At 41.3% G+C, this 12,935-nt stretch overlaps 1 protein-coding gene across 1 annotated transcript in view; it reads right to left on the minus strand.

Annotated features, from left to right (window-relative positions):
* Positions 1–215: 215 nt before the first annotated feature.
* DMC1 (DNA meiotic recombinase 1) overlaps positions 216–12,935 on the minus strand; it is a 159,457-nt gene continuing 146,737 nt past the window's right edge. The window contains exon 13 of the mRNA XM_088455055.1: positions 216–499. Within this exon, the coding sequence (XP_088311181.1) occupies positions 430–499 (70 nt within the window). The 3' untranslated portion in view covers positions 216–429. The remainder of the gene's footprint in view (positions 500–12,935) is intronic.

Here is a 12,935-nt window from a genome sequence, read left to right on the forward strand (position 1 = left end):
CTCCTTATTTTTATACTTAAACACCCTTCCCCCCTAGACATTTCCCACCTATTTAAATACTCCCAGCACCAAGAATATAAATTTCTAAAGTTATCTTTCTGCTAGTCAGAGGGAGGATAAGGAAATGATAGACTAAGAATGTTGGTGATAGTTTTAATTTTAATATATGCTGAAGACTTAATTCTATATTTATGTCTAAAACATCTAATTGGAAACACATGCAGGGACATTTAACCAAACATTGATTATAATTTAAAATTAAACCTATGGAAACTTTGCAAGCAAACAATTGAACCATTCATGTTGTAAATACTATATGTGGTCGTCAGTTTAATAATATCTCTACTTTTATGTGAAGAAATGCACTGGAACGGTGATAGGTGCTAAATCTCATGCGGAATGTCTTCTTTCCCAGATGTAGGCCAGTTGTCACTCTTTTGCATCACAGATACCACCAGCAGTGATTGCGAATGTGGCTTCATTTTCTGGCATCTCAGGGCTGTCAATGAACAACATTTAAACATTATGTAACATGTATAATAAGAAATGTGTCATTTTAATTTTATCAGTATTTAAAAATGAAACAATGTTCTAAAGATATTTTGAAATCAACTTTTCATATTTAATGTTACAAAAACCAGTGTACAGTATATATGCCCAGAGTATGCCAAACAGTACAGGCAAGGCGTCTTTTCTGTACTGGCAGCCAAGACTTACAAGGAAGAATTACTAACAGAGACAGTCACTAGAACTTTTAAAGTTTGATTTAGTGCTGGTCAAACTCTTAATGAAAGAGGGGCACATTGTTTTCAAACTATAAGCAGGCGGTCAAATACCATAAAGGCCATGATATAATGAAACAGTAGACATCTTCCATTGTGTAAAACTGCATATACATTGTGAAGTACATGAGATTGGAGGTTGGATTGCCTACAAAACTAGGGAACTAAATTGGAGCTATGCAATTACTGTGCGCAGTAAGCCAATGTCTAGTCCGAGGGTGTGAACAGAAATCCACGTTAAGTGCACCTTCAAGTCTGGTGCATATCCACTAGCAGATAGTGGAACAACAGTACGATTACAACATTGTAATCATACAGTCGTTCCTCTTCCCCTGCAGTGCCTACACTGAATGATATGTCGTCCAGTGTAGGCACCCTCCCTCATCCCTGAACATGGTCAATCTGTATTTATCGGCAGATTGACTGGCATGTTCAGGCGATGATTGATGCCGAAAACGACCAGCGGGAGCACGCATAGTTTTCGACACTTTCATGCCCGATTAATGAACGATTGCACGATTACGATGTTGTAATCGTGCAATCGCTCATTAATATCTGCTAGTGGATACGTGGCATTACTGAGACAGTAATTGAATAGCTCAGAGTTCTTAACCGGGGAGCTAAAAGACTGCAGTAAGTCGCGCAGCTAATTGAATTCCCCCTGTGTGCTCAATCAGTTATTCACAGATAGCCAGAGCCCCAACAGGCACTGGTGAGTGTTACAGAGCTAAAGGACAACTGCGAGAAGAACAGAGTGGAAGTTGCCGCTCTGGCTTGCTTTAAGTATAATACTTCTTATGCTGTGACCTAAAGCAACCCCCTTGTTTTTTACTCCTTGTTTTGTTCAGAGTGAGCCTGTTCCTCATATATGTCTCCAAACAGAATTTATGCTAAATAATCATTTGGTAAAGTTACAACAGACTGAGTTTATTTACCAGCACCTGAAGCATGAATCTATACTATAAAATGATGTCATCACTTTGGCGAATATAAAAAGCTTTGAAAAAAATGTCAGGGGCTGACCGTGGCAGAGTGGTGACAGAAATGGTGGAGTATAGCTTTGAGTTAAACAGTTTCAGAGCCGTCATGTACAGGGGGTGTATGGCTCTTGGGGAGAGGTGGAACATGCTGGGGGGATGTATACAGTGGATTTATTTGAACTCTGAGAGATTGTATATCCTGACAATGTGGCAAACTGCAGGGACCCAAAATTCATCTTGGAAAGAATATCTAAGACGCCTGGACTCAGAAAAGGTAAAGCCAGGTTGGACAACAAGAGTGCAATTATTAGCAGAGACGAGTAAGAAGGGAGATGGAAAGAGAAGTTTTTCTCCTAACCATCTTTCATTTTTTGTCTCCCAAAAGTAATAATCTAAGGGGTAAATTTACTAAGATTCGAGTCTGATTGAGTCTTTGTGTTTTAAACTCGATTTGCCTCGCCAAAACTCGGGTGATTTTCCCATTTTTAAACACTCAAATTTACTAAGAAGTGAGTTTAGCTGAAAGTGAGTTGGCTGGTGAAGCAAATCGAGATTTCTCCTCCGAGTAACAAGTTTAGATGAGATAACTCACCCAAGATTGCAGTGTTTTCTATCCGCAAAACTCTCCCGAGCAAGCAGCCTGCACACATCAGTTAGATATGTGAAGGCTGCTTGTGTAGTTTACCTGTTAAACAAGGGTTAAAGCTTTAAAATAAATGTAGGGTCCCCCCCCCAAAAGCAGAACCAGCCCCGGACAGCTCAGCCAGTCCTGGTTCCTAAAATTACGGGGAACAAAATGATTAGGGTAACCCATCATTTAGGAACCAGCACCAGTGCTGGTTTTAAATATAGGGGGGTAAAAATGCATAGGGGTCCCCCTATATTTAAAACCAGCACTGGACCCAAACCGACTGGGGTGTAATGCCACAGCCAGAAGACTATCATCGGGTCTCCAGGGCCAAATCATTAACACCCAAGCCAGTCAGCCCAAGTCGGGGATCTCAGGGGAGGTGGGGACCCCCCAAGAAGGGGTCCCACTCTCCCGAAACCCTAGACTCAGGCTGAAGCCCGGGGCTCTTCTCCGCAGCCCTGAAGTGGTGGGTACAGGGGTAATAATGGGACAAATAGTTAAAAACTATTGTATTTTACAGTAGAACTACAGGTGCCAGCATGCCTGCCCTTTGGAAGTTGTACAGCTATAAGTGCCAGCAGGTTGCCAGCACCCGTACCCCCACTGTAAATTAAATAGTTAAAAAAACACAAGAAGGGATCCCCCTCTCCCGAAACACCAGACTCAGGCTGAAGCCCGGGGCTCTTTTCCGCACCCCTGGAGCAGTGGGTACAGGGGTAATAATGGGGCAAATAGTTCAAAACTATTGTATTTTGCTGTAGAACTACAGGTGCCAGCATGCCTACCTTTTGGCACTTGTGAAACTACAAGTGCCAGTAGGCGGCTGACACCAGGACCACCACTGTAAATGAAATAGTTAAAAAACACAGTACTCACACCATATACAGTATAACTATATTACATACCTACCTATCCCATTCACACATACTTATCTACTGCTAGCTGATTTGTCCACTTCTCCCATGTAGAATCCAATGGGTGTACCTTGAATACAGATTTGATACTCACCTCCATCCTCACGCTGCTCTCCGTAGCATCCCTGGACTTGGCAACATAACAAATCGACTGCCCCGAAGCCATACGGACAAGTATTGGTATGTGTTGTCTCACATACCAATACTTTGCGAATGCCAGCTGACGGGCCTCTTTGGGAAATCCCTTGGCCCACCAGCCAATCAGAAGAGGCCCTTCAGCTGGCATTCGCAAAGTATTACATCTGAGGTAGCCGCTGACAATACTAGCAGGCGGAGAAACACGTTATTTATCCCCTATCTACAAGAGGCTGCATATTTGAATGATCTATCAGACGATCCAAACCCAGGAGAGAAGTATAAACCTATGTTTAAGTCTGTTCTAAACTGATTACATGCTCTGGTATAAACAGCCAGCAGTACAAACAGCTGATAAACTCCCTGGAAGTCCGGGCTGTATTCCTGCAAGAATATGCCAGTGAAATGGTGTCTGTGTCATGAAGTGCAGCATGATTAAACAATCATAAATAACTATACTACAAAATTAGTTATGGGACAAAAGGATATTCTTTGAATTGAACATTACAAAGTGCCTTTTTTTTACAACAAAAGCCTCTTATTATTAATTTTTCCATTTTTTATAAATTTTTGCTTTTTTCCTTTTTTATAAGCATGCTAATTTTAGAGTATTAAATAAGTGGTTGTAATAATTATGTGTTTTTGTGAATAGAAATATCATAAAACATAATATCCATTGGGAAATTAAGTACCAATTACATTGGAAGCATTGTGCAACACTTAATTAATTTTCTGTGTGGATTAATTGTTTTTTAGTTAATAAATTGAATGTTACGCCTACTAATTCACCCGAGATTGTAATCTCGATTCTTGGTAAATTCCCGAGTTGCATATTTTTCATGAAAAGTACTTCAGAGTTTGGAAGATGGTGAGTTGATTCGAATTTGCAATCTCACCCAAGTTTTTCAGTGAAAAATGAAAACTCTTTCCCAAACTCACACGAGTTTGTCTTTAGTAAATTTGCAAGATGAAAAACATGCCTAAACTCACCCGAGATTGCAAACTCAACCAAACTTGAATCTTAGTAAATTTACCCCTAACTGTCCATGGGGAATAATAAACCCAAAATTTCAGTAAATCCTTCGAAAACAGGTGTTTTCAGAAGATTTCTGCATTTTTGAGCATCCCCATATTTCCGATAGCAAATGCAGTTCACATCGGTTTCTATCATGACTGAAAAAATTTCACATTTACTAAACTCTGAAAAGCGTAGCTTTTGCAGTTCAGCTTGGGCCGATTAGCTAACACCATCTTTAGATAATGTTAGCCCATTGTACCCTACAGGCTACATTTTACTATTTTTGAGAGGGATCCAAAGGATGCTCAGTTGCCCATTTTCTTATGGACCCACAATTCTGTAAAACGTTGTGGAAGGCTTGTTTTAAAAGGATAGTTCCCAAAAATGGAACGAGGTCATGAACTATGTACTAGGAAGAGACTTAGGCTCATTTATACATACATACATTTATTATGGTTTCTAACATCTTTAATATTCAGATAATAATATTTATCTGTTCCCATAAATTGCCAGAATTTGAAATGCTTGTCTCCTTATGTGGCAGATTCAATTAGCTGCTAGTTTCCACAGGAACCTCTCATGCAAACACTACTAGAAATAGTACACACCATAGATTTGCAAGCAAAAGTAAGTGAGGTATTACCTACAGTATTAACCAGAAATGTGCACAGTTGCACATAGAGCGAGGCTCTGAAGCAGTCCTACTCTAGGTACATCTGAGTCATGTTTTACATTACTGCACGGCAAAGCATAAAGGAAGAGGCAGTGCAGTAAAAAAGAAATAAGATAGCTGGACTGAAATTGTTTACTACAGAGTGGCATGTCATATAAGATATGTTTACCTTATATACCATGCTGTATATTAGCATAGTGTATTTTTTACATACCTTGAAGACAAAAATTTACATTTTTGATCCATGTTTATAATTTGTCCAATATGTGTCTTTGTATAATTGTAATTAGTATATTAAGGAAAGTCTTTTGATGATTTAGGTACAGTAACTTGAATAGAGTAGATTTAGGGCTTGATTCAGAGGTGCACACTATTTGCGTGCGCTCGCTCTGAATCAGGGCGTCCCTATTTTTTTAAATTCTGGCCTGCAGGTCGCTCGCACAGCTGTGGGTGACCACCCACAGCCTGTGCAAGCAGCCTGGCGATGGTCACGATTATGGACAATCTCTCTCGCTGCACACATCCTGAAATACAAGTTCCAGAATGCGCCGTTCTCTGCATAAAGTTGTTCTGGCAGGGCCTGAGTAAGGGTTCTGATCACTGTAGGCTGATATACACCACAGTCCAGTCACCATCATGTTTGATTAATTCAACAAAATATTCCACTGCATACATTACATATATTAGTCCGTTATTTCAGGACAAAGCCCACCACCTACATTAGTCTGTCTGTTCCCCCAGTCCAGTTACATCATCTAGTAAGGGGAAAATCCCCATTCCAGCCATCACCCTGTCAGAGCACCCTATCTGTAGCCAGGAAAGCCTTCCGGCGCCAGCCAATTATGCAGGCCGCTAGTCCCCTGACAAGTATAGGGCAGTTCCTCCCATCATCTGTGTCTGGTATTATGTATTTGTAGGTGGTCCAGACTCCCCATTCTCCTTTTGTCTCTTCTTGACTGGACTGTGGCTTTTGCCATGGTCTTCCCTTTAAAGTTGTTCTCTTAACATTAGTTCCTGGGCAGACGACACCTCAGCCAGTTGAAGACATAGTTACAAACATAGAAAATACGGGGACAAGGTTCACTTCACATAATGTTAATACTAATTTTTAAGCTTCTTGTGATTTTAAACATGATATAACTCTTAACATGCATATATGTGGGTTTTCTTCATGATTGCATGAGTTGCATATTCATAAACACAACTTTACTGCACTCAGGTTACACTAGAATGTTCGCTTCTGAGCATGCGTACAGCAAAATGACATATGATAGGCTATACAAACTGGCATAGTACACACTATCTACCAAATATTAATTTAGAGTCCTTATTCTTGTGTTTCAAAGGCAAGAATCATGTCGACATCCAGCTACACCCATTTTCCACAATATTCAGAAAAATGTTTGCATCTAGAGACCATTTGTGACCTGATGGCCTTGCTCCTGTCAAGCGACCACAGATTAGTTTTGATCCCACTGGACTTTGGGGTATTAGGGAGTCCCTCTTACAACCAGTAACCACCTCTTACTGACCCTGCCCACTGCGCCGTGGGCGTGTAACGTTAATGCCACCTCAAAGCTCCTACACTGGCACTTGGAACTGCTTATTTTCACCCAGGCTCCTACGTCGGCACCTGGAACCGCCTCTGCTATGTATACATAGACAAGCTGCACCCGGTACGTTTCGGCTGATACTCACTAATCCCTCGCAATGGCTGGCAGTGGTCACTCCCCTATGCTCGTGCCTACCTGGTGTTTTAGTCGCCACCCAGGAGTCAGCTCGTCTAGGGCCGGGGGAGGTTTCCCTCCAAAACCGACTTCCAGGAATCTGCTAAGGGACCAAGCCTGCCACCTCTATCTGAATCTGGGTTCTAGAGGTGGGCAAGCAGGGTCCCCGGGCAGGGTTTCCTGGTCACGGAAGGGAAGCTATTTTGGAGCTCCCTGAAACAGTTAGCTGGCTGCATTAGCCAGCTGCATTAGCCAGCTTCTTATGCACCTCCTCTTCCCACTTCCAGAGGCTGCATAGGAGAACATTTATTCCTCTATTGATACCCCTTAATCGCTATACCTAAATGTCGCTATTTAGCGCTACAAGTCTCATAAGAAATAATTGCTTTCCAATCTAATTGTGGTTCCAAAGGACAAAAAGTTATATTATTCAATGAAAAGTATAATGCGCTGTGATCTAGACAATTAAATCAAAAAGCAAGTAAATACAAAAGGTACAAGCCGATACATACGCATGCGCACTGGTCCAGTATGCAGTATTTCAATCCTGAATCTGCGGTCACCGTCACCCAAGGATATGGAAAATTGATTGACTACTTCTCCAGCTCACAAGCCTATATTCGGTACAGGTTTCAGAGAAAACAAAGGCACAGAATAACAGATGCTCATTGGTTCTTGCTTCAGGTCATTCCGTTCATTGGTTAGTTCATATGGTGTCATCAGAGGTATGGATCAGCTTTCCAACAGCTTCTTTGTTTAGGTTTCCCTCCGAAGGACTGGTTTAAACTAGCCATAAGACACTACATACACGCAACCACGTGTTCCCCTCATACATGCTAATCCCTAATTCCCTATAATCCATAATTTACGGATGCATGATGCGATCTCCTTGCTGACAGAACCGGAGATCTGCAAATAAACAGGGATTTAGAATGGTACCAAACATGACATGTCTACTAGTTTCTGTACCTTAAATATAATATACATACATTTCACAACATAATTATTAGCTAACAAAACTTCTAATATTAAGCATAATGTGAGGGAACCTTTTTATAAGTGCCTGCATGTGTGAGATAGTTGTGTAAATTTGCTGGTATGAGTTGTGCATATTTTTATTTATGTATGTCTTGTGTATAATGCAAATGGCATAGTGTGTGTATGCATGTGAATACACATACGAGCGTCTATGTGTGAGCATATGTAATATGTAATATGTAATATTTATATTTCATATTTGGTTTGCCTAAACCAAATTCCATGGTGTAAGGGTGTTCTTCTGTATTGCATGTGTGTGTTCAGTAATGCCCTGTATTACACAGATCCCTATTTTCCAAGATTGTGTGTAAACCCACCCCTTTTTTTTCACAATCAGACATTAAGAACAACAGCAGGTCATAAATACAAATCACAATTCACATTAGTGTTGCACTCTAGCTCCTGTATAAACCATGATTATTCATAACAAACATCTTAAAATTTGCCAATTATAATGTTTGTGACATTCTCAGAACACCCCACATTGGAACAATCCATCAATATATATATATATATATATATATATATATATCACATTCTAATATGTAAAAATAATTTTATCACTAAGAAAAATGAATTTCCAGCTACATTCATTTGCTTCAAATATATAAAAATTAGTCACATCTGTGTTGGCTGCCATTACTTGTGAATTCCCCAGTACTTTAAAACAAGCATTGTACATGTGTGACTTTAATGCCCAATTTTCACTGCAGATATGCTGCCAGGTGGCCTATATGATATAGGCAGCACAGACAGGGTTAATACAAGATACCTTTGATTCCCATTTCTTCAAAAATAGAGAAAAATGAACATAAGTAAGTTTATAATTAGTACTATGAGAATTCAACGCTGGAGTGATATTCTTATTGAGATGGCTACCTTATGACTTAAGTTAACATTCTATCTAAGTAGCTTCAAGGGAAAAAAACCTGTTCTTATTAGCATATAGTAACTTTTCTGAATTGAATTCCCAATCCCAATATATACTGCATTCAAGGACACCTGATTTTTTTTTTTCACACTGCACAATGACTAAAGCTTGCACACGCTGAAAATTCCTAGAAGTGAATTAAACACTTTTTTTTTTTTCAGTTACATTTTTCCTAGAGGTGAATTAAACAGGGTATTAGGTTACATGTTACGATTTTTAGCATTTTTGGTATTAGCTGTACCATCACCTTCAACCGCATAAGGCGGTGACGGTGCACATGCGCGATCCCCTTTACCTTTGGAAGCGCTACCTTGCTATTTTGCGCCGCGTGCATGTCACGCAACCACGTGTTCCCCTCATGCTGCCATAATTTCAAACAATCATACTTTACTTGTTTTTTTTTTAGAGATTTCACCACACAGATGCTATCTCTAACATTATTCAACACTTCCACATCAAAACTGCCAATTTTAGGAAAAGGTTTCACACATCTCTTGGTCATCTTAACCCATACATCACAGTACGCAGTTGCATACGCACCATACTTTGTATACATTATATGCCTTGCCGAACCTGTCGGTCCTCCCACAAGCAGAGCATCATCGACCATTTCCAGTATCTGCTTAGCACCCATCTGGGAAAACGCTAAGCAGCTTATCACTAGAGAATGTGGACCGGTGAACGATTCCAATAGAGCTACATTCACGCACTCCTATCCTGTTGTGCACAATCGGCCTGCTAATCGTTGTGGACAGCGTTCACAACGAGGAACAGAATAATGTCTATACGATTATACTGTCTTTCCGGACACCTTTCAGCCCTTCCCTGGTAGCTTACCCTTTTTGTACTCTCCCCTGTTAGAATTTAAGTGTTCCAATAACAATTACCCTTTCCAGTGATTTCCTCCACTACAACCCAAGTCACAATCACGGTCTGCCCAACCGTGCGGTCTAGTCGCAGTGTCCAGAGAACCTAACTGATCAATGGGCTCTGCGATTACTATTGGGAGCCGAATTTCGAAAACCCCTTGTTTTCTTCGAGGTACAAAATCCCTGTCCTCGCTGCAATACACCTGCTATGTTTACACACTCAGTAGCTTTCTGCCTCGTCAAACACCTAACGAGTCTTTAGGACCGACACATGGTACCTAGCATAGGCCCCACACACAGTAGTAGCCTCTTTCACGTTACAATCACACGTTTGCTTTCATACACCTTTAGTTTTCTGCGCAGAAAAATAGACTTTTCGCTAGTATGCAGTATGATTCAGAGGTTTTAAACAATGTAATCACGCTATCAATACAACAATTCTATCAGAACGATTGTTTGAACACGTGGCAGCAATACAGGAAATACACATACGCTATTGTGCGACTCGTACTCTAGCGCCAAGACAGACAATGAAAGAAACAAACTTTTCTCTCCTGCCCCGTGTCCTAGTCAGCACTCCTTGAAATCACACAATAACGGATATCGGTTTCACAACACTAGATGGTACAGGTTTTGAACACAGTGCGTTCTTTCCTGCATATTGTGCCGTAGTCCACCCTTTGTTGGGAAACCGAGATCCGTATGCTATCGTGCGAATCCTGGTAGCGTGACCTCCAAAACTATGAGCCCCCAACTATTGATACCCCTTAAGGTGCATACACACTAGACGATATGCTCCCTGAGCGATATCGTCTAGTGTGTCCCCGGCAGGCTGTGCTCAATGTCGTTCATGACATTGAGCACAGCCGCTGAACGATATCATTAGCGATATCGTTCAGCGCCGGGCTCTCTCACCCATTCCCTGACATGCAGCAACCTGACGAGGTCGTCAGGTTGGCCTGCATGTCAGCGCGATGAACGATGATGACGAACGACCCGCGGGATCGTTCATCTTTTTTGTGTTAAAAATGGACGATAAAGTGGACGACTGAACGATAACGATATCGTTATCGTTCAGTCGTCCTCTTTAATCGCCCAGTGTGTACGCACCATTAATCGCTATACCTAATGTCGCTATTTCGCGCTACAAGTCGCATAAGAAATAATTGCTTTCCAATCTAATTGCGGTTCCAAAGCACAAAAAGTTGTTATTCAATGAAAAGTATAACGCGCTGTGATCTAGACAATTAGCACAAAAAGCAAGTAAATACAAAGGTACAAGCCGATACATACGCGTGTGCACTGGTCCGGTATGCAGTATTTCAATCCTGAATCTGCGCTGTCACCATCACCCAAGGATATGGAGAAATGACTGACTACTGCCCCAGCTCACAAGCCTATATTCGGTACAGGTTTCAGAGACAACAAAGGTACAGAATAACAAATGCTCATTGGTTCTTGCTTCAGGTCACTCCGTTCATTGGTTAGTTCATATGGTGTCATCAGAGGTATGGATCAGCTTTCCAACAGCTTCTTTGTTTAGGTTTCCCTCCGAAGAACTGGTTTCAACTAGCCACAAGACACTACATACAGAGGTATACATTCTAATCCTTAATTCCCTATAATCCATAACTTGCGGACGCATGATGCGATCTCCTTGCCGACAGAACTGGAGATCTGCAAATAAACAGGGATTTAGAATGGTACCAAACATGACATGTCTACTAGTTTCTGTACCTTAAATATAATATACATACATTTCACAACATAATTATTAGCTAACAAAACCTCTAATATTAAGCGTAATGTGAGGGAACATTTTTATAAGTGCGTGCATGTGTGAGTGTGAGATAGTTGTGCAAATTCGCTGGTATGTGTTGTGCATATTTTTATTTATGTATGTCTTGTGTATAATGCAAATGTGCGTAGTGCGTGTGTATGCATGTGAATACACATACGAGCATCTATGTGTGAGCATATAAGTCTATGTAGGGGCATTATGTGAATCAGTGAATGTGTAATATATATATTTAATATTTGGTTTGCCTAAACCAAATTCCACGGTGTAAGGGTGTTCTTCTTAGAGGTGACCAGCAGACCTTTGCTGGGTCTTGAAGTCTGCTAGCTCATCAAAGGCTTTTTTCTACTTGTTTGAAGTGCAAATATCAGTTCCTCTATGCAGGTTTCTGACAATGGCTTTTAACTCTGCATTCAGAACACTTCCTCTGAGCTATCAGTCTCTGTGTTACACTTCAATTGCCACAGACATATTGTATCTGTATGCGGAGCTTCTCAATATATATAAATGCAAACACACACAGACTTACGCATGGAACTTGTTTCTCACACACTTGACTAAACCTTGAATATTATATATATCTATATATATATACGCATCTGTGCGCATCGGATTGCGCTGATGCAAAGCATGCGTCCGAATTACTCTTTACCAGGCAACAGACTACTAAATCGTCAGATAATAATTGCAAATGATCACATCCAATTATTTGACTTCTACACCTCTGGAAGGAGCTGGGGAATCCAGCAGCCCACTGAGGTCTCTGGATTCGCTGGCCGTCCAGAGAAACCACAGGTAAGTGTATTTTCTTTACAAAACATACATTTAAAATCATACATTTTAAATACATTCACATATCATGCCTGTGCACAGCATCAGGCTTTGCACCCTGCAGCACTTTAGCCCAGGATCTGCTGTCCTGGCTCAGTGCTGCACATACCATTTTAAATACATTTTTAATTATTTTAAATGTGTGCTAGTGTGCTTTTATGTGCTCAGCGCTGGGCTTCCCTATACCAGTGCTGGTGGCACCGGGAGCTACTCTCCCGGTCCCCTGCACTCTGCAGCACAAGCAGTGCCCGACACTCATCGCCGGGCTCCCCCTGCTGCCATCTAAGGACCTGATTCAGACCTGCTCGCTAGCAAGCGCTCGCTTGTTGCTGGCGATGTTCGCTAATGTGCGCATGCGTAAAGTTCGCAGTGCGCATGTGGAAACTAGTACATGCGACCGGGATGCGCTCACTCGCCCTGCAAAGGCAGCCCAGTGGAATGAGTGACAGGAGAGGCCATTTGTGGGTGGTAACAGGGCCAGGGCAGTAGTAACGGGGGAGTGGAGTTGTGGACGCAGGCGTGCCTGAGTGTTTCAAAGCCGTTTCAGAGGCGTGCATAATTAACAGGCAGCGTCATAGTACACGTCACCTGGTTGAATTTTACACTGA

Source organism: Taudactylus pleione, unplaced genomic scaffold (genome assembly GCF_031769625.1).
Source record: "Taudactylus pleione unplaced genomic scaffold, aTauple2 ptg000642l, whole genome shotgun sequence".
In the NCBI taxonomy this organism is placed as follows: Eukaryota; Metazoa; Chordata; class Amphibia; order Anura; family Myobatrachidae; genus Taudactylus; species Taudactylus pleione.